Source organism: Rhinopithecus roxellana, chromosome 17 (genome assembly GCF_007565055.1).
Source record: "Rhinopithecus roxellana isolate Shanxi Qingling chromosome 17, ASM756505v1, whole genome shotgun sequence".
In the NCBI taxonomy this organism is placed as follows: Eukaryota; Metazoa; Chordata; class Mammalia; order Primates; family Cercopithecidae; genus Rhinopithecus; species Rhinopithecus roxellana.
In genome coordinates, this window is record NC_044565.1 from 25,441,618 (window position 1) to 25,463,383 (window position 21,766).

Below are 21,766 nucleotides of genomic sequence, written 5' to 3' on the forward strand. Positions count from 1 at the left end.
GCCCTCCCTCCCCAACCACAGCCCCTCAATCCCGGGAACCACCTGGGGTTTTCTCAGCACTGAAAGCTATGCCCATCACAGGTCCTCGCCTCAGGCCTCTGTGATAGGCCGTGGCTCTTTCCATGAAATGTGATCATCAGCGAAAGAGGACAGGGTTTCAGTCCTCAGATAGGCCTGGAGAATGCTGCAGCCCATGTTCACCCCACACTCTACTACCCCTGAGGCTACACATCCTGTGGCTCAAGGTTCTGACAAGGTCTGCAGGAGGGGAACCAGGATGACTGTGTTTAGCCCATTTCCCAAACTCATTTGATCATGGAATCTATGTGCTCCCACAACACCCATGAAACAGGCTTTGAGAAGTGCTGGCATGGGACGCGAGGCCAGACGTCAGAAGAACTGAATTCTGCGCCCTAATTTGTCACGTGACTGTGAACATCAGTGTCCTCGCTCAAGTTAATAAGACAGACTCAGCGCTCTCAGTCCCCCTGTCCAGCCCCGAAACACCTGGCACAGCCAGCCATGGCCACACTCGGAGCGTCCTCCCAGCTGCCCCTCCCCATATAGGCTGACTGATTCTCTTTCTCCTTCCCCAAGGAACCTCCTCCTCCCAGGACTCTGTCACAGATCTCTGTGCCTGCACGCAAGGAATGGCGAACTGGCCTCACGGGACGGTTTTAGGGAAGAACTTCCTAACTGACAAGGTGGATGGGGCGTTGCTGATGTGAACACAGGTGGCCAGGGAGGACCCTTTCAGTAAGGCTGAGAAGGCAGAGAGCAGAGAGGCAACGGAGACAAGGGCGAGTCCCCACGGTTTATTATAGAAGCCTATAAAAGAGCCACATTGAGTATTTCCAAAATCACAAAATGCACAACATTCATTTTTTTAATATGCAACATGGAATATTATATACAGATTAAAACCACGACAGCAAAAACACTCACACGGTACCAGTTTCATATCAAAACAAAACACACAAGTGCTTTTTCAATATTAAAACGACTGTGATAAAAACATATTAATATTTTGAACCATGTTTACAATAGAACAAAATTCATATTTTACTAAATAACAAATATTTAACAGCAAAAACTTTATACTAAATATCTATTTTGAATTATAACAAAAATAGCACTTATAATAGTTTATAAAGACAGACACAAAATTATAACATTTATGAAAAACATGTTTGTGTATAAAATAATATAGCCATCTGGGCAGGGTCACGGTGGTGCCCAGAACACAAACGCCAGCGCCCAACATCGAAAGTGCTTCAATCTGCAAGCCCGTGGCAGGAAGAGTTTTGTGGGGTTTTGTCTTTTTAAGGTCAAGTTACAATAGTTAGGGATGATAAGTAAGAAACATCACCCATCTAACGCTAGCTCTATGAAACACACACGCACACACAGACACGGGAATCTCACCAGAGAGCTGAAAGGAGGGACCAATTACAACACAGGGGTCCTGTCAGCCAGCCAGAGCTTTCTTCGGCTCTCTTCTCATTGCCTTTGATACCCAGCGGGGCAAATGATCCTTCTTTCCTCCCTCACAGGAACCCCCCTCAGCTTTTCCTTCTCTGCCCCTACCAGGCTGGCCACCCCCAGGCAAGGCCCCTGAGACCTCCCAGCCCCATGCCTCCTGCCCGTCACCTGGACCAGACCCAGTGGGTTTGTTGTCTGAAGTTCCACTTACTGCTCTCCTAGATACTCAGTCAAAAACAATTGGTTTAGGGCCAGCTGGATCAGTTTAAAGGCAAATGAACCTTCCAGACACTCGTTTTGTGTTGGGGGAATGGGTGGGTACAGGTTCGGGTGCACCATGTAGCTATGTTGCAAGCTTTGACAAGTCTTTACCCATTCCGGCCTGTTTTTCAGGATTGGGGATGATCAATTTTGCCAATAATGTCTGTTCCACACTGTTTTTTAGTAGTGGAAAAGTAGGAAATAAATGAAACATCTGAGACTCGGGGATTGGAGAGCAGTCTGTGTGGTATGGGCCCGTTCCTATAGTCCATCGTCAAGGTGGCGGTGAGTGGGGCCAGGCTCAGTCTGTGGGGCTGCCTACGGTATCTGGTTGGAGGGAGCCGCTGAGGTGCTCACAGCAGCAATCGGGGACTGGCATGTCCTTCATTCTTCTGTGTTTTCGATTTTCTTGTAAAGAAGATTCATTGCTTTTACAAAACCAAATTGGTTTTTGATGTTTCAAAAACCAATAGAGAAACACAAAGGCAAGGGAAATCTGAAAACAGACACAATTGCTTAGAGACTCACCAAAGGCCCCCACAGCATCCCCAGGAGGCACCCCAAATTGCCAACACTCAAAACGCCAGTGGTAGGAGCTACTCCTCTTTCGCCCAGTCATCCTGACTGGCCAGTTTTCAACCCAATCCCCCTGACAAACTGCACATAGCCGCCTCGTCAGCTCTAGCTGCAGCAGCCTTCCCGCAGCTGTCCGGAGACCACACAGGGCCCTGGAGTCAGCTCCGAGGCAGAACTGCCGCTGCACTCACCTCCCCCACGCTTTCGCCTCTTCCCCACCCCTGAGCTGGGCTAAGCAGACAGTGGCATAGAGGTGGAAGGGACTTCAAGGACACCTTTTACAGGGTGGAGGGCAAAGGGGGAGGGTTAAGGAAGGGAAGACGGAGGCTCTGGCTCCCCGTCAGAAGAACCCGTATCCTTCCCCAAACTGATGCACTGGAGTCAGGGGCACTGGGGTGAACAGGGGCCAAGCAGGAACTGGCGGCCGCCTCCAAATCTACCTGATCAGGGTTTTTGACAGGAGAGGGAGGGGGCAATGGGCCATGTCCCATCTCCACCAGGGACAAGGCAGAGGCACTGGACTTCATTCAGCCCAGGAGTGAGCCTCCAAGATTAAACCCAAATAATGCCTGGAGCCGGGGAAGGCTTTCAACCCTAGGCCCGGGGGCTGGGTTTGACCACAGACCCCTTCGTCTTCACTCACAGAAGTCTTGCCAAGACAGCTGGAACACAGGCTAGGGCGTGAAGGGGAGGAGATGTTCGCTCCAGACCCCAGCATCCCCAAGATTCTCTATCAGTGAATAAATATGGGGGTAAGTAGCACATGAGCCGTGGGCCTCAGGCCCATGTGTGTAACAGGGCCCGGTTCAGCAGGGGATGGGAAGGTGGGGGTGTCAGTGCACCTGCCCAGGGCCACCAGGGAGGATGCTGGGGAGACAGGGCCTGGGGCTCCTTTGCCCCAAGGTCGGAGGACAGAACAAGTAGCAGCAATAGGTAATTTCAAATGTTCAAACCGGTGAGGCAGGGTGGGAACGGGGCACAGGGAAGGGCAGTCTCCAGGTTGGAGGCAGCCCCCACCCTGCCAAGGTTGACTCCTGTTCTGCTACCCAGGATGCTGCTCCTGGGCAGATGCAGTGGGGGCGCAGCAGAGGGAGGCGCTGAAGAGTGCACCAAAGGGGGCACCGCTCTTCCCGTCCCCGGGCTCCAGCTAAAAGGGTCCAAAAGGAACGGAGGGAAGGGAGCATTTCAGAACATCACAAGAATACTGTAGCACGCGCTGACACCAAACACTGTCACGGGCATGCAGAGCCCCCACCACGCCCTTCCCAGGGGCTGAGCTGATGGGAAATGGGGAGTGGCTGGAGGGAACCGGGAGCCAGAAGTGGAGCACGGCCCTAGGAAGGATGGGGCCCACTGGCTTTGGGTACGGTTTGCCAGGGAGGGGGGGCAGGGAAGGGCAAGTATGGGGGCCACTTGCCCTCCCCATTCCGGCCCCCTCCCACACACAGGTTTCTACCTCCCACCACCACCACCCCGCTGCCTGGGCTGGGCTGAGGCAGGTGGGCCTTGGGTTAGACTGTGGCGCTCAGCATGGCCTCTGTCTCCGGCAGGATCTTGTTCTGGTTGGAGTCCAGGCCAAAGAACTTGACGCTGAGGCCGTCCACGGGGTGCAGGACAGGGACCAAGGTGATGCGGGGGAAGGTCCGCGAGGCCAGCTCAAAGCGGCTGGTGCTGGCCAGCTCCACCGCCAGCACCTTCAGGAACAGCTTGGCCAGGTGCTTGCCCAGGCAGGTCCGGACACCGCCACCGAATGGGAGGTAATGGAAGCGGCCGTCCTTGTCCTCGCTCCGCGCCTGGCTGAAGCGATCGGGGTCGAACACATTCACGTCTTTGAACACAGGCGCTGTGTCGTGGGTGTCCCGGATGCTGTACATGACACTCCAGCCTTTGGGGATCTGGAAACCCTGGAGCAAGATGGGGGCCCAGGAGCGGGTGGTAAGAACCGGAGTAACACACGGAGGGCCTAGGACTGCCCCTGCCTGCTCAGCCCCAGATGTTCAAGACCTGTCTCTTCCTAGAGACACCCCACTGTGGCCCCCCAGGCCTGGCCAGCCAGCCCCACTCAGTATGTTAGTCCAAGCCCTTATCTGTAGATGTGCACATGTGACTTCACATATAACACCCGACTTGGCTTCACCTGATGCATTTGGGGCGCACTTCTCCCATGAGACTGAAAGTAAGCACTGTCTCCCCATCAGGCCTGATGTCCCTGAAATGGAGGCTGGTCTCCCGCCTTGCCCCTATCCCGATGCCCCCGCTCCCCCATCACCCCCAGCTCCACAGGCCCAGCCTCTCTCACATCGAGCTCGAAGGTCTGCAGCACAGTGCGGTAGCCCCCGGAAATGGGCGTGAACAGGCGCATGACTTCCTTGATGACGCAGTCCAGGTAGCGCAGCCCGCTGAGCGTGTCCAGGCGCAGTGCGCCCTCGCAGGGGCAGCCACTGCTGTGCAGCATGCCATGAGCCCGCAGCTCCTCCCGCAGCTTCTCCAGCACGGTGGGGTGCTTCAGCAGCTGCATGATGAGTGAGGTGCTGGCGCTGGCCGTGGTGGCATAGGCTGCAAAGATCAGCTCCAGGGTCCCGTCCTGCAGGGCACAGAGGACAGGCGTTGTTGGAGGTATGGGTTCAGCCAGGCAGGGGCTACCCCATTCGGCCAGTGGCCCGTGTGCCCAGGTCATCTGTGCTGGGCCCTGCCTGGTTCCTGCAGTGAATTCTGCTTCCTCTGAGTCTCATGTTGCCAGAGCATTAGTGTCACGATGGACACGGGGGTCACAGCCAGTTCCTGGCTGGGCAGAAGACACAACTGCTGCGACCCAGGGCAGAAGCACTGGCGCCAGTCCCTTGGAGTGGGGCCACTCCTCACTCACTGCTGGGTTCCTGGGCCAGCCCCACAGGCCTGATATGCAATGGGCTCACAGGAGAAAAAGAACAAATCCCAAGGAGCAAGGCCCTGCGCAGCAGGTGTGCATGTGCGTGTGTGGGGGATGCAGCGCCAGCCCCTTCCTCCATTGCAGGAGGAGGACATTCGGTGGGTAGTCAGGGGAGCCAATGGGGTCTGAGAGGCCGCCTGGGGCCACAGCCTGGGGCCACAGCCTGGGGCCACTCCCCTGGAGACCTGGGATGAGGCTGAGGGGAGGTGACCTCCTGAGGACCTAAAGACCCTGCCAGGGCTCTCTGGGGAGCAGGACACCAGGGCCATGGGTTCCCCATAGAAAGGCCCCAGCAGACCATCTCATAGCAAGCCCTGCATTTTACAAATGTGAACTATGGGCCCAGAGAGGGGAATGAAGAGACCTGGGTCCATTACTGGCCATGGTAACACCCATAAATCACAACGCTTGTTATAGTGGAAAAGCCACTCTGGCTCTTCCTAGCTCCCCAGGAAAGAAGTTGGAGCTAGAATACGGGGAGGCAAAGATAGTGGGCAGGGGAGGCTGCAGTGAGCGTCTGTGGGCACCCGGCAGCAGAGTGGGCCTGCAGAGCCCAGGTGGGGATGGGCGAGTGAGCCCTCCTCCGGTGAAACATCTGTCCAAAGCAGGGCAAGCAGGCCCTGCGCGGAGCACAGCCGGGATCACCAGGGGCCAGGGGGGTGGGAGGGCATGCAAAGTGCCAGCAACCTGAAAAGCCTGGGGGTGGGGGAGGAGACCTCACATCCAAATCTCCCCTGCTCTTCCCCAAGGGCTGAGGCTGACAACAAGCAAGTGGTTTCCCCTTGTGGGCCTGCATTTCCCTAGATGGTCTCCCAGGGATATTGGGACTAGGAAATGAACCGAGATCATTCCCAGGCCTGAGCTCCCTGTAGGCCATGGGGAGAGAAGGGAGGGCACCCCATGGCATCCTGCAGAGCAGGGGCGGGGACACAGACTTCGCTTCTGGTTTCGCGGTCTCCAGCCACTGCTCAGAAAGCATGTGTGGGGCCAGACTACAGGGGCTAGAAAGAGCAAGGCACATTTCCACCCAAGGAAAGCTCAGAATGGAGCCTGGGTGCTGGTGCTGCCAGCGAGGGGCACACGTCCCACCCCACCTTCAGCTCCTGCATGGTCATCTCCTTCCCGTGCTCCTTGCTGCTCTCAATGAGGAGGTCCAGGGCGTCCGAGTAGTCCTTGCCCTGCGTGCACTGCAGCTTCTCCCGGATGGCCTTCTCCAGCCCCTTCTGCAGGGTCTGCCGAGCCTGAATGCCCTGCGGCGGGAAGGGCTGTCACTCATATAGAAGGGCAGGCTCCCATCCGAGCCTTGGGACCACCAGGGATGACTCCAGCCTCCTCCTACCCCACGCTGACACCTCTCCCCTTTGTCCATGTGCCCTGTGCCTAGGTGCCCACTCCGGGGTCAGGTCAGCCACCCATCCCCAGAGAGGGGGCTCATGGATGCTCCTGCTCCTCTCCTCCCAGGCCCTGGGTGCTCACCCGCCGATAGCCACTGAAGGGCAGGTCAACAGGCAGGGAGAAGACATTCTCCACAAACTGCTGGTAGACCTCAAATAGGTGCCCAAGGTCCTCCTCGGGGATGCTGAAGCCCAGCAGCACCCGGATGGCCATGCGGAAGGTCAGTTTCTGCGCCTCCTGGTACACGTTGATGGCCTCGGGGTGGCTGCTCCAGGCACGCAGTGTGTCCTGGATCACCAGCTGGATCTTGGGCAGGTAACTCTCCAGGGCCTCATGGCTGAAGATCTTGGAGAAGACCTGGAAGGCAGAGAGGCAGGTGGGTGAGCAGATTGGCACAGCCCGCCCCGACCAGCCCCTCACTCTGCCTGAAGAATGAATGTGACCAAAGAGAACTTCAGCTTCCACACAATAACAGCTTTGGGAGCTGGGCAGGCCAGCTGCCAGCAAGTCTTTGAGGGATGTGGCTTGCATGGGGCACAAGTGGCAGCTGAGCGGGGAACCACCCTTCCATTGCAGAAGCCCATTTTGGAATCCCGGGACACAGGATGGAAGTGCCTGGGAGAAGTGGAGCATAGTCGTTGGATTGTACAGGAAAGTAGGGGAAGGCCATCGGGCGATAGCTACTCCACGGGGGACAGCAAGAGAGCCTGAGACTAGACCTCAAGCAGGACTTCCTGGGAACCAAAATTGTCATCACTTGCTGGAAAACACCTACTGCGTGCAGATTCTAGTAAGTTTATTAACAGCTGTGCCATGAAAAGGTCTTCAGTGTGGTCAGGTCCAAAAGCAGCGGGGGAATGGGGGCAATGGCTTTCCACCCCCAAAGATCACAAAGACAACCAGAAGCCCTGTGACTTCCCTGCATCTTCCAGGGCCACTGTAAGGAGGCAGTGAGTCCTGTTCCCACTTCCCTGTCTTCCGTCCTCCCGGCTGCCTGCGCAGCCCCCCTTGCTGCCCTCCTCACCCAGGACTCCCCCGCACATGTTTTCATGTGTGGAGGAGACGGGAGCACGTTAGTTTATTTACCGATAGCCTGTGGGTCTCGCTCATAAGCAGCAACCTCCATCCCACCAGAGTTCAGATGAGAAGGGGGAGCACCCCCACTACTAGCACCAAGCAAAGGCTGGGAGGGGAGGGACAGCGCGGAAGAGGGAGCCCCCCTACCCCATGCAAACCACACACACGCGCCGCCCTCCCCAACTGCCCCCCAAACACAACCACCGCACAAACTGTAAATGTGAGAATTTCCCCTGCAGTCAGCTCGGGGAGGAAAGGTAACATTTTCCTGGCCTGGGCCCTGCATGGCTAATGGGAGGGCTGGTTTGCAGAAATAACAGTGCTGGCCCTTCAGTGGCCCAGCCAGGCGTTCACAATAGCACTTTCATTCCGAAATTCCCGGTGGAGGGAGGGAGGGAGGGCAGGAGGCCGGCAAGGGGCAGAGAGGCCTGCACTGTTTGGGGCCGCTCCTGCTACAGAGAGACAGCAGAGAGGTAGAAGGATGATAGGAGGTCGCCTAGATCAGCCCAAGTCCAGATGGGTCATTCATACCTTGCCCAGTTTTGGGGGTCCGAGGGAATTTCCAGGGGACTCTAACTGCTGCTTCCCTTCAGAGAGTGATGGATAAAGGCAATGCTTGTTTGCTTCAACCCCCAACCCTCATGTCCTTAGGATTCCAGGTTCAGCCCTTGGGCAAGTGAAGGGTCTTGGGGGAATGAGAAGGGGCACTTCTTCTAAAGCCCAGCACTGGCCAGTGAAGGGCCCCTTACAGACAGCAGAGAGCCACAGGGTGGGCAGACAGCAGCACACAGGAGGGGAAAGTGCATCAGGAAAAAAGACAGGGACAGGAAAATCACTCTGCGGCTACCAGGCCTCCATGGCAGGACAGGGAGGCCAGAGGTGGGACGGGGAGGGCCAAAGAGGTCATACTTGGCCCAGAGCCAGCCAGCCCAGGACAGACTAGGTGTTCTGTCATGGAGGGTGCAGGGTAGGGGCTGGCCAGGGCCCCCAGCACATGGGAGACCTGGTCCTCCTGCCTCTCACCCCGTGCCCTGGAGGCCACGTCCACCAGGCCCAGTCAAAGTAGAAACTGGCGGGCTCTAAGATGCGGTGGGGTGACAGGAAAGGGGCTGAGTTGTAACTGTGCATCATCCAGCAACTTCCAGTGTGATCATGGCCAAGTGGCTACCCGCTCCCCCAAGCCTCAGTTTCCTCATCTGTAAACAGTGAGGTGGAGCCAGGAGGCCTCCCTTCAATCCACTGAGCACCTGAACAGCAGCCCCCACCTGCCCCTAAGTAGATGCTATCCCTTCCAAGTGGCCCCGAACTTGTCAATGCTCGAATCCCCTGGGCAGTGCCTTCCAGCCCCCACGCACACACCCCATGTGGGCTACAGTGGCCTAGGAGGGGCCATCCCAGGGTTTAAAAAGGGGGAGCACAGAGGGCCCACACCTCACCCACAGACAAGCCCTGCCTTGTCCCGTGGGTTCCGTTTCCTGCGCCCTCTAGCGATGGCCGGTTGAACTGCTCCTTCGCAGGCCTTGGGGGCCCTGGAGGGCAGGCAGGGATAGTCTAGGAAGAGAGAAGGGCCCAGGGACTGACCGAAGGACTCCAAGGGCAGGGGTCCACACCTGACCCCTGGAGGGAAGGGGTCCATGGGCAAGGCCAGGAGCTAGAATGAGCCGGAAAAACCACTGCCACCCGGCACCTGCAGGCCCCTGGGGCTGGGGCTTCTATAAGGAAAGTGAAGGCAGGACCAGGACACTGTCTCAGCCAGTGTCTGACTAGCTGAGTGACAGCCAGCAGGCCGCTGCCCCTCCTGGAGCTGTTTCCCCGCTGGGTTCATGAGAGGCCTGACTGGCCGTTCTGAAGGCCTTTCCGCCAGGCTGTCCATGACGCTCCTCAGAGCTCACCGTGAGGTGGAGAAATCCCCCAAATGAGAATCCCAGCAAAGGTGGGTGGAGGGCACACTGGCCCCGAGGGGCTGGGCTCAGAGGTCACCAGGTCCATGCCCCTGCCTCTGGCCCAGCTGCTCCACAGGCATAGGGGCCTCCCAGGCCCTAGGAAGCCTCCAGGGCCTCATCCCTGGGTTTGTGCCCAGGTGTAACAACGCAGGCACTTCCCAAAGCCAGGGCAGCTCTGAAACCACCACCCGCCACAAAGGACGGGTGGAGGCAGAGGCGCAGGCTAGGGCAGAGGGCGGTCAGGGCTGCGTCAGGGCGCGCTGGGTCTGAAGCCACCGCCTGCTGGGTCAGGACTCCGGCATACTGGGAAGGTGCCGGGGAGCGGCTCCCTGTGAAGAAAGGAAGGGTTCTCGGCCCGGAGCTACTTCCCTGACCACAGGCATAGCAGGAGCCACGGCTGCTTTGTTTCCTTCTGGGGCTTCCCTCGGAATTCCCAAAAGTCAGCCAAGAATGCCGGACAAAGGTCACTGGGAGCCAGCCCAGGCCCAGGCCAAGCCCTGCAGAGGGAGTGGCAGGTATGGACTCCCACCAGGGTTGGTGCCCGGGGAGAGCAAGGGTACTGTCACAGGAGACCAGGAGCGCCCATCCAGGTTTACCTGCTGCAGCCTCAGAGGCTTGGGCAGTTGCCTTGAGGGATGGCTTTGGGCAGCTCCCCTGCCAAGCCCCCAAAGACACAATAGGCTCAGGAGTCCACCCCTTGGTTCTCTCCCTCCCTCCGGAGTGGGCGCTGATCCCACAAGGGTCTAGGGGCACCAGCAGGGGCTCGTGAAGGCTCAGATTCCCTATCATTGTTTCTACAAATGCATTCTCCCCAAGCAGGCCTCCTCACTCCTCCTGCCTCTCACCCTGTGCCCTGGGAGGGGAGTCGCTTTGTGAACCCCCATGGCCCTACGGGCCGCGCTTGCTCAGCCAGATAGCCTCCCCCTTCTCTGCTGGCAGGTGTGGACAGATGGACAAATGGATGGGCAGCAGGAGCGAGTAGAGCCGGAGCGGGGACCCACTGCCCAGGCCAGTGACTCAGACTGGGAGGAATGGAAGCGGCTGCCCAGGAGGGGTGGGGGCCTGGGCAGGCCACCAGGCCAAGCCACCGGAGCCTCGGCCTGCGGAGTGGAAAGAATAACAGAGGGCAGGCAGGCGCTGAGGCAGCCGTCCGCACAGGGGTGACGCCAAGGTGTGTACTTTATATTCAAACAAGGGGGGTAAGAGAGGACGTCATCTTCCCAGCTGCCTGGCTGCCTCAGCTTCACCCTGGCCCAGTGGAAATGCCAGGCAGCTTCACCCAGAACTGGAAATGTCCAATCCGGGTCTGTGGGGCTGGGCACACTCAGCCCCTCTGGTTGTGGGGAGGCTGGCCCAGACCCCCAACAGGCTCCAGCGGTTGGAGCAGAGCGCCTGCCCCTGATTTGACTCCAGCTGTGATCATCTCACCTGGAGACGTGCTCCCCACTGCCCTAACTCTTCCACACATACCTACAGCACAAGGGGGGCAAGGTGGGGAGGGGCGGGCAGCACTTGGCAGACACCTGCCAAGCCACAGAATCTGTGATTTGCCCAGCCGCTCTTACCTCTCCCGCTTCCAGCCGCCACGAACCCCGCCTTAGAAAGCCGTGGATGGGGAGGGGCCTCCCGAGGTCACAGTCCAGAACGTGGCTGGCCACACCCACCAGAGGCCCTGAACTCCCTGCCTCCCACCACTCCAGACTCCATAGAGCTGCCCTCTGCCAGCCCTGGTGGGCTCTGAATTTATCCAAGGGTCCTGAAGGGGACTGTCCTCTACAGTGAAGTCCACTCTCAGGGTGAGGCCAGCTGTCCCCCCACTTTGGTGTGATCCTGGCATGTCTCAGGGCCCCGCAGTTGCTTCCTTTTAGGCTTAGGGAACCCAGGACAGATACAGCAGCCAGCCTGGGGGGCCCAGGGCCAGGGCAGACCCCACCAAACCTTCCCACTCCCCGCCAAGGCCACCTTCATCTTCCAAGGCTGGGAGAGTGAGCAAACACATCAGTACCACAGCCTTGGACCCCTCCCTGCCTTGGGAGAAGGACACAGAAAGAAGGGACAGAGGGAAGGGCTGGCCCCCGCATCCAGGCCGCCCACCCACCTGCTGCCTGGCACAAGGGCATGCAGAGGGAGGTTCCCACTCCCAGGCATCCTGGCAGCTGACTGTGGGCTCCCTCCCCCACTGACCTTCAGATAGATCCGCTGCTGCTACCCGCCCCCTCAGCAGCCCCTGTGCCCACCCACTGGTGCTACAGTAACTTTTGGGTGAAGGACTTGTGTTGGCAGAACAAAGGCATTGTGCCTATGCCAAGGGGCTGGGGCAGAGCTCCCAGCAGCAGAGCTGCCTGGCTGTGCCACTGGCCTTCCATCCAATACAGGTTGGACCTTCTGCCCCGAGCTGAGCCTGGTGGACATGACTGTGTGGCCAGAGGTTGTGCCTTGGTCCAAAGGCGAGCCAGGTGTGGGCTAGCCTTCCCTGGGACCCCATAACCATGGGTCCTCCTGGCACCATCTTCCTGCTGAGGCACCTCCTGGCCTCTCCATCCCAACACAGACCCCAGGAGCACAAGATTTCCAAGATAGGGCCAAAGTCAGGGATGGTGGATGGACAGGCAGGGTTTCTTGACTTCTACCTTCAAAGCCTAGTCCCCCACCTTGGCTTCAGGCCCAGAAGGCCCTGTAGGCAGGGATCTGGGTAGAAGGGGCAAGACTATCACTCCTGAGGTCTCCCCAGTTCAGAGGCTCCAAGGCTAAGTCCCTCCCCTGAAATACTCTCCAAGTTCCCTGAGGGTATCTCCAGGCCACTGTCTGGGGTGTCCTGAAGCTGCTGGCCTCTTGGTGCATAGAGGTCCAGTCCTATCTCCAAAGGAGAAGAGGAGAGGCCCAATCCTTGTGGGTAGGACTGGGCATAGGAAGCTTCTAGAATGATTTCCTAGCTCCTTCTCCATGTTTTGGACAACTGTCTCACCCCCACCTTCCTCACCAGACTCCATCTGCCCTTCTACAGCAATACTCCAGCCTCTCTACACACAAAGAGGGATGGGGTCCCTCCCCCATCCATCAGATACACCCCCAGGCCCTGGGCAGGGGAAGGGTAACCCAGGAGGAGGGAGTGAGTCTGAGGCCCTGGCTGCAAGGACACAGGCCTGGCTTCCAGAGATGATTCTGTTAGACTGGGCAAGACTTTCTGGACTTTTTCCCTGGCAACCCCACCCCTGCTGGCCCAAGACCACCAGGGCAGCCAGGGCAAACACCTGGAGCGCAGTGATGGCAGTGAGAAGCCCCCTCCAACACATCTGGTCAGACCTCCCAGAGGCAGGGTGGGCCACCAGCCCCAATGGAAACAGTGACGCTCCAGTTCCCCACCAGCCGGGCCCCAGCACACCTGGGCCCCACTTCCCGCTCCTACCTCCTAACCAGGCCAGTCCTGGCCCAGCAGCCCACACTGCAGCCAGGCACCTAACTGCAGCATGGACCAGATAAAGAGGTGCGCGTGGCACCCAGCAGCCCCCACCTTGGCCACACTCAGTCCACCAGGCCTTGGGTTCAGCAGATGAGCAGTTCTCTCCAGGACCAACATGGATATTTAGAAACAGTGGCCCTGAGTGTCCTCCTAGCTTCCAGCTAGATTCTACCTACCCAGCCCCAGGACTTCCGTGGAGTTCAGTAAACTTAAATCATCACTTAGGGAGATTTGGGGGGAAGAATTCTTTCATCTGGCTGACTACCCATTTCTCATTCGACCCTCCCTGCCAACATGCCTCACATGGCAAGCATAAAACTGCTACACACAAAGAGGGGGCCCTGCATTTGGCTCTCAGGCCTCTGGCAGGATCAACCAGCTTCTGGTGACTCCCCACCCACCCCCAGGGAGCTAAAGGACTGGCTGTTCTGAATAGGGAGCCATCACACCTCAGCCAAGGCTCTCAGTTTCTGCCCTGACCCCAGTCCCAGCCCTCCCCCTCCCTTCCCCCATATTCCTGGTCATCTGCGCCCTCCCTTCCTTCTCCCTCCCCTCTAAATGGACAATGTAGGCCAAAAAACCTTGGGGCTTTCCAGGCAAGCCCTTCCCAGCCAACACCTGGAGGCCCCAGTCCAAGTCAGGCCCAGGGTGGGTGGAACCCCAAGACAACACCCTCACCCCAAAGCCCTCTGCACCCCACACTCTGGTCCCGGCCACACCTCCTTCCTCACTGTCCACCCCAGCTTCCAGCGGCCCCAGGCAGGCCGGACAGAGGACTCTTCTCCCGGGCCCAGAGACTATTCCCGTGGACGCTGCAGTCCGGTGTTGCAGGCTCCCCCCCGAAATTTTCTTTTGTCTCCTGACCTGGTTCAAGTCTCGTTCTATGGCTCTGCGCTTCAGTGGCCCCTTCCGTGAAAAGCGGACAATAATACCCCTCTGACCAAAGCCTCTGTAAAGCAGAGCTCAGGAAGCAGCCATCTCGTTTGGAGCTGAGTCTCCGCTCTCCTCGCTCTTTGGAATGGGCCTGTGGTGGAGTCGCAAAGGCTGAGGGAAAAATAACTGCCCAACACCTTTGAAAAACCGAGGCTTCATTGCGAAGCCTCCAGCCCCTCCCAGCCACTCCCCAGAACCCCTCTCCCGCTGCCCCCAGGCTGTGGTAACTGCTTCCAGCTAGGAGTGGGGCAGATTGAAGAGAGGACTTTGGGAGCCCGTTTCCAGTTCCTGAAATACATGCTGTATAAGGGAACGGGGTGGGGGCAGTGATGCAGCCCAGCCTTCTCGGTTTGACCGCTCCTTCTTTTGTCTGCAGTTAAGAATTACCCTTCACAGGCTGTTCAGAGAACGTCAAGTGCTATAGGATGCGTCTGCAAGTAGAGCACTCCCCATCTTCACCAAGACCACAGCATATGCGGCCCCTGACGGAGGGAGTCCGCCTCCCCACCTCCCCGGTCTGCCACCGCTCCCGGACGGGAAGCTGCCTCTCCCTTTCCTTAGGTTTCAAACCTGGGTGAGTCCTCTCACCCAATGGAAAAAAATGGAGTCGGGGAGGTCGCGCGGCCCCCCTCCTGGCGGCTTCGGGCCCGCCCGCCGGCTCGGCTTTCGGGTTACTGCAGTTCAAACAGCACGTGCTGCCCGCGCTGGTAGCCGAGCGCAGCCGGGAGGGGCGGAGGCCTGCCCCGTGAGCGCCTCCTCCGCGCCTCCTCCAGTCGCTCGGGAAATCCAAGGGATAAACACCCACTTTCCCTTCCTCTTTCGGGGGGGTGGGTGCGCTTTGATCCCCGCTCGTGCCTCGCCTGCTCTCCCCCCGCCCGCCCTGCCCCCACGGCCCAGGCCCGTGCGCTCCGCGGCCCAAGGCTCACCGCACCTTTCTCTGACCAGGCCCAGCCACGGCAGCCCACAAGCTGTCCCCAACCTCCACGCGCAGCCGCCTGCCCGCGCCTCCCTTCAAGCAGCCTGTAGTGGGAAGGGCAGCTTTGATTTTAGAATGATCGCTCTCCAGTCCTCGGAATTCCCTGGGAAATGTGGCGAAAAGGCGAACGCCGGCCAACTGTCCCGCCCCCTTCCTTTTCCAGCTCTGTGGAGCAAGGCAAGGACAGGCTTTGGACACCCCAGATCCCGCACGCTCAAGCTCTTCCAAGTCACCGTTGGTGGTGCCCACGGCAGTCGGCCAGCATGATAAGGGACCAAGAGGAGGGAGGCCGGAGCAGGCCCTGGATCCGGACTTGAGGCCTTGTCGGCGGGGAACTGCGGGGTCTTCAAGCATGGTGTGCAAAGAGGGGCACAGATTCGGTAGGGGAACATTCCCCGGGCTCCAGGAACTCCTTGACCCGAGGTGAGGGGAGGGAGTGCACGGAAGAAAGAGGACAGAGTTCTTACCTTGCGCTTGTTGCGGTGGATGTCGCCAATGGAATTGGACACCGTGTTGGGGCCCAGCAACATGCGCGTGCTGCGAGGCCACTCGGTGCTCACGAGGTGGTGCTCGCCCATGAGGATCTTACGCACGTTCTCCGCGCCGGTCACGCGTATCAGCGGCCGCCCCAACAAGTGCGTCTTGAACACGTTGCCATACTTCTCCCTCCGCGACGACTGGAAGCCAGAACCCTGCGGGAGCCACACCGGGGTCTTTCTCAGGGTGCACTTCTGCAGAGGGCCCGCGAGGGAGGGGTGGCGGACCCCAACGCGGGGCACAGTCACCTGCCCCCTCTCCCCACCAAACACACACACAGACAAGCACGCAGGTTTTATTTTTCAGAGCGTGCACAAGAACTGGGAAGTAGGGCCTAGAGGATAATAAATAATGCAAGGAGGCGGAGGCCCAGGGGCACCCCCAGGAGGCTGTTTTTTAGTAATGACTTTCGAGAGGAAAGAGGTATCCCGGACAGCTGGACCCGAAGCGGGAGTCTCCGCCTCCAACCCCCCTCCCCCGCGCTCGGGAGCCTCTCGGAATAAATATTTCCAGGCTCCGGGCCACGGGCTGGCGAGACCCCGCGGGGTGGCCGCAGGCCAAAGATTATTTATAGCGGTAAGCGGTTGGTGCCCGAAGGCAGCAACTACAGATGGGGGTTGGAGTTTCCTCCGCTCTCCGGTGTGGCCCGCGCAGGGACCCGGCGGCCCTCGGAGGACTCTGCAGGGTGGGGTCACGGGCCGAGAGCCGCGATTTTCCTAATGCATTTTGCCCTGGAAATAACGGAGACCGACTTTGGTTGCCGCCCTGGAGTTTGGAACCCGAGCGCGGGGCGGGGCGGGACCGGGCAGGGCGACCCGCGCAGGTAACCAGATCCCCGGCTGTGGCGGCGCGAGCTGAGGATGACGGGGCCGGGGCCCTGCCGGGCTCTCGAAGCGGCTGGCGGAGCCGGCCCGGCGCGGGTACCGGAAACCGTGGAGACCTCAGAGGGGCGGGGGCAGGGGCGTCCTGCTCACCTTTGACGTCGGCACTGGTTACCCCACCCCACGTTAACCCTTCTCCTGCCGGGGCAGCACCGGGCGAAAAGGGGAGGGGCGCCACCTGTCTAGCCGCCCCGCCTGCCAGTCCACCGGCGTACCGACTTGGGCTCCAGATCTACCTGGTCCTGCAACCCCGAGGGGACAACTCGGTCTCCCTATCCCGGGTTGGTCCCCTTCCTCACTTTTCTTTTTTCCAAGGAAAACTATTCTCCAGCTAAATGTGCACACACCCCAGTACAGCCGAAAAGTGACTCTGCAGAACCCGGAGCCCTAATCACTTTTCCACATGCGCCTCCGGCCCCGGCGCGCGACGGGGAACGAGCCGGGAGCGCCGGCGCAGCCAGGAGGGGGGCTGGGCCGCGAGAACGCTGTCCCCCTCCCAGGCTGGAGGACGGGGAGAGTTCCCCCCGCCGTGCAGCCCTTCTAGACGGCGTCTACCCCTTTAAGAAAAATCTAGGCGGAGGTGGGGTGCGACAGAGCGGGTGGTGAGGCGAGGGGTTCCCTCCCTCCGTCTGCTGTACCCGTCTCCCTCGCTCCGTCTCACTCTCCGTCTTTCCTCTCCTTCTTTTCCTCTGTTTTTCTTTTCTTTCAACACAAAAGTTGGGTTGTGAATTTTCCGTGGTCGCCGCCGCCTCGCCCCCAACCCCTGCCTCTGATCTGCCTAACTATAATTAAAGTGCGTTTTTTGTGGCATTAATAAAGAGTTATTTGTCTGCCGTTTCCACGGTCTTCACAAAGAGGACTTTCATAGGGGCGGCCGCTCGGGCCGCGAGTCCAATTTATACAAAAATGTTGTATTTTTAGCCCTGAGCTCTGTTTAGATGGCGCTCGGTGGAAACGGAGAGCCCTTGGAGGTCCCCCCGTAAAATCTGATAAATGACTCCGAAAAAATAACGCTGGGATTCAGAGGGCTCTCATTAACCCCTTAGGCGCTCTGTACCCGTAACCCCTATTTCCCTCCCCCACGCCAGATCTAGGGCCCCGGATTGGAGGGATGGGGAGGCGTAGGTTTCCTCCTCCCTAACTTCTGTGCAGGTTGAACGCTGACCCCCAGGGGCTCTTGTGGGATTCGGAGAAAAGGTTATGGGAACCTGAGGGGGGCAGAGAGAGGTAAGGAAACGAAGTGGGGGTGGGTGGTGACAGACGGTGGATTCAGCAGACTGGCTCCAAAAGGCGGGAGCCGTTGCCCAAGTTATTTTATTTCCTAAATTCGCGGCCCAGAGCCTAGAGCACCGCTGCAGTTGACCCTTTAAGTGTGGTGGCGAGGGGAAAGGCTCTGGGGATTTCTTTGCGGGGGTGGGGGGGGATACTTCCATTGGTTGAAGGGACCCCTACCTCATTGCACTAACAACCGCAAAAAGAGATGGGCCAAATCCGGGACGTGGAAAGACCACAGGGCAGAGGAACTTCGAGCCCCCTCCCCGCCCCCGCTCCGCTGTCACTCGGCCAGGGGCAGGGTGAGTGCGCGTGTGCGCGAGCGCGCGAGCGCGCGGATTGCACGCGTCTGTTAATTTCAAGCCAAGCTTTCGCACCTCTAAACCCACAGGTCCCAGCGCTCACCTTTCGCTTCACCTCTCTGGTGCGGGGATTGTCAGTTTCAGGACATCCCTGCTTCCGCTAACAGAACAAACGCGAGTATGCACAAATACACCTCCCGCAGTTACTGCAGAGGCTCTCCCCTACCCCAAGAAGAAAACTGGTGTGTATCACATTGCAAAAGCGATTGTCTACCACTTGATGAGGTTAACTCTAGGTTAATCTCCCCATTACCTACCTGGGTCTGGTCCCTGACGCGCCCCACCCCCATTATCACCAGCAGAGTGGGGTTGTGCGGCATCCAACAAGCACCCACGCACTCTCTCTGTGGATCCCACACTCACCTCTCCCAAGTTTCCCTCTCCTGCCAAACTGTCCCCACCCAATAAGTAAATAGACCCTTTTCCCCGAAAGCCTAGAGCCCTGGCTTCTCAGGCTTCTCATTTTTCTTTGGGTTACCTTCTTCCTCTTCCACCACAAAACAGACACACCAGCGCGGACCGCGGACCAGGGCAACTGTACCTGGCGCTGCCGACGGCGCCGCCGGAACACAATTTTAAATCGGCAGTTCAAGCTGCCACCAGCCCCCTCCTCTTCCGACTCAATTTTCGGCTCCCAGCGACACAGCCAACCCCAGAGAGCCGAGGGCGACTGGGGCTTCGAGCACCGAGGGGCGGCGAAAGCGGCTCAGGACCTGAAGCTCCCTCAGGATCGCGCCGCGCTGGGAGCCCCCAGGGCGCTCCACGCCCCTATGCCAGGCCAGCCGCGACCCAGGCAAGTCCATCTTGGGAGCCCCTTCAGGTCCAGGAACCCCTCTTACCAGCCCTCTGAACCTGCTCAGCGAGCGCCAGTGGTCCTGGAACCGCGCTGCCGGCGGGCTGGGAAAGCCTGGGCTGCTGCGGCAGAGAGGAGGGAAGGGGCGGGGCGGGGACCAGTGCCTTCAGGCTCCCGGCGCCCCCTGGCCGGCCCGCCGCTCCGTCCGCCCAACGCTCGCAGCTAGCGGACCCCGGAGAGCAGCGGAGCGAGCGCGCCCTTACCTGCAGCAGCCAGTGGCCGGTCTCTCCGATGAGCGGGAAGCCCATGGATCCCTTGGGGATGGGCAGCTTGCAGCTCTTGTCGCGAGTGGCGGCCCAGCGCAGCTGCCACAGCTGCTGCGACACGGCCAGCAGCAGCGTCACGGACACCAGGCACGCGGCGAGGGTGGCCAGCGCCGACACCAGCTCCAAGCCCTCAAAGAGCATGTTGGCGGCCGCTCGGGGGATTGGCTGTGCTGGCCGCGGCGGGGGAGGGGAGGGCCAGACGGGAGGGGACCGGAGCGGCGGGGGAGGGGAGGCTGCGGCCGGGGGTCCTGGCACCTCCAGCCGAAACAGAGAATGAGGAGGAAGGGGCCGAGGGAAGGGGAATGGAGGCTGCGAGGGGAGCGGAGAGAGGGAGGAAAAAAAATTGCCTAAAAGAAGAGAGGAGACACGAGGCGACTGGGGTGTAACTTTGTTTGTTTGTTTGTTTGTTTGTTCCTTTATAGCGGGCTTAGGGGCTGCTCAAGGGGTGGTGAGATGAAGCCGTGAGTCAAGCTGGTGGGTTTGCTCTCCCCGCTACCATCACACTCGGAAAACTTTGGAAAACTTTGTCCAGAGGGAGCCTCTCTCTCCTAAGCCCCTTTCCCTGCTCGGAAAAAAAGAAGGGGACAGAGAGCTAGCGGAGAGGAAGTGCGGTCGATTTGTCAAAAGTATTGCAGTATGGCCCCAAAATTCCTATGTAAAAAAAGAATTTAAAAAAAAATCCTGAATCCAAAAATTCCAACGAACCCAGAAACTTTGGGGGCGAGGGAGAAAGCTCCCTGGCTGAGGCGAGTGGAGAGGCCGGAGCCCAAATGTCCCTGGGCTGCCCCAGGCGGCGCGCTCGAGCCCCAGAGCCGCCGCGGCACCCCTGAGGCAGGAGCGGCGGGCGCGGCGGGCGAGGCGGCGGGGCGGCGAGGCGGGCGCTGCGGCCCGAGCGCGGATGCGGAGCTGGCGGGCCGCGGCCGGGACGGGACGCAGCCGGCGACAGAGCCCCGGGCGGGCGATGGGGCGGCGGTGGCGGCGGCGGCGGCGGCGGCAGCGGGCGGGAGGGGTGAGGCGGGGTGGGGTTGGGGGAGGAGGTGGAAAACCCGAGCTGGGCTATTGTATCAATTAAGAAAAGGCAGTCCGTCCCGGGACGCGGTCTCTCGGCTCTGGAGTTGCTGCTAGGGGAAGAGAGGGGGAAAAAAGAAAGGAAGGCAAAAGGAATGAAAGAGGGGGAAAAGCAGGAGGCAGGATTTCAGGGCTGGTGGTTTTAAAAGCTTCTCTCAATGTGAATTTGAGTCCAAAGCGAGGCGATGCGTGTGTTTATATAGAGGCGGGAGGCTGCGCCGTGGGCGCTCCGCCAGCAGCCCCCCCCAACCCGCGCGCTCACAAAGCCGGAGGCGTGGTGAGAGGCCGGGCCCGCGGCCGGAGCTGTAGAGCGCAGCCCGGCCTCCCGCCCCGCCCCGGCCGCCCGCCGCCCGCAGCCCGCCCGGGACCCACTTGTAGCCGCCGCAGGATCAAACTCAGTTCACCTCTCGCCTCCTCTTCTTTCTCGCCGGCGTCTCGCTGAGCCCAGCGCCTACAGACGGACGAGATGAGACACACGCGCGCGCACCTACGCGCACACACACACAAACAAACACACGCGCGCACACACACATACACCACACACACCTCCGCACACACACGGTGCGCACTCGCTTAGTGCCTGCTTGGCTTCTAGGCTCCTTCCCTTCCTCTTTTCCTCCTCAGGTCAGCGGCCTCCTCCTCCAGCTCCGAGCAGTCGCTCCTGGGCCGGAGCCCCAGCAGCAGAGGTCCTGGCCCCACTGCCCCCTCGACTGGGAGGCGCCCAAAGCCCTCAAACCTGTGTCTAGGGTCCCGAGCTTCCAACCCGCGGGATCTTGCTGGCTCCTATCTCCAGGGACCCCTCAGTTACGAGTCCCAATCCCCCTAAGCCAAATCCCCCATTCCGGATCCCTACATCCTCACACCTCCGATGCTAAGGTCCGTCCCCCCACCCCCGCCATATGTCTCTTACCCCACGGAACCTGGAGGTTCCCCAGTCCCCGTCAGCTTCCCAGGCTGCTGACTCTGCAGCCCCTCCTCTCCGCCACGTAGGGACCCCCTTCCCCTGCTTTTGTAGTCCCCATCCACCGTCCGCAGCGTCGGGGAACCCCGATGCTGGTCCAGCAAGTGTCCTGCGCGGGGACAAACGCGGCGGCCCCGGTACCCAGAGGCAGGAGAAGACGGGCACAAACGTTCATTGATACAAATTAGTAAATAAACGTGCTGGGTGAGCACGGCCACCTTCTCAGCGCTGGCAGTAGAGGGCCCGGCGCGCGTGCTTGTGTATGGTGTGCGTGTGGCCCGGGGCCGCACCTGTGTGTTCGCGCGCGTGGCCTTGCGTCGGCCCGAAGTCTGTGGAGCGAGGTGGCATGTCTGTGGGTTTGTGTATTCTTTCTAGAGCCGTGAGTGTGTCTGCGCATCCGTGCATCTGTCATCTGGCCTCTCCTCCTGCGAGTCTGTGTTAACGTGGAGCTGCGCACAGCAACCCCGGCACTGGTCTAGCTAGTGCCTGCCTCTCCCTCTCCCATGCATCCTGCTTCCCTCAGTCCCCTTGGCT

At 59.7% G+C, this 21,766-nt stretch overlaps 1 protein-coding gene across 5 annotated transcripts; it reads right to left on the minus strand.

Annotated features, from left to right (window-relative positions):
* Positions 1-800: 800 nt before the first annotated feature.
* On the minus strand, positions 801-20,389 carry LOC104661347 (cytochrome P450 26B1). Of its 5 annotated transcripts, none has more exons than XM_030921724.1 (6): positions 19,141-20,389; positions 15,500-15,724; positions 6,725-7,000; positions 6,343-6,498; positions 4,619-4,903; positions 801-4,223 (listed from the first exon to the last, which is right to left on the minus strand). In XM_030921724.1, the coding sequence occupies exons 1-6, from the start codon at positions 19,342-19,344 to the stop codon at positions 3,831-3,833; spliced, it is 1,539 nt and encodes a 512-aa protein (XP_030777584.1). In that variant the 5' UTR covers positions 19,345-20,389; the 3' UTR covers positions 801-3,830. The 5 variants fall into 5 exon arrangements, with proteins under 5 accessions (XP_030777584.1, XP_030777585.1, XP_030777588.1 ...); XM_030921725.1 differs by lacking the exon at positions 19,141-20,389 and adding an exon at positions 18,626-18,969; XM_030921728.1 differs by lacking the exon at positions 19,141-20,389 and adding an exon at positions 18,924-18,942.
* Positions 20,390-21,766: the final 1,377 nt, after the last annotated feature.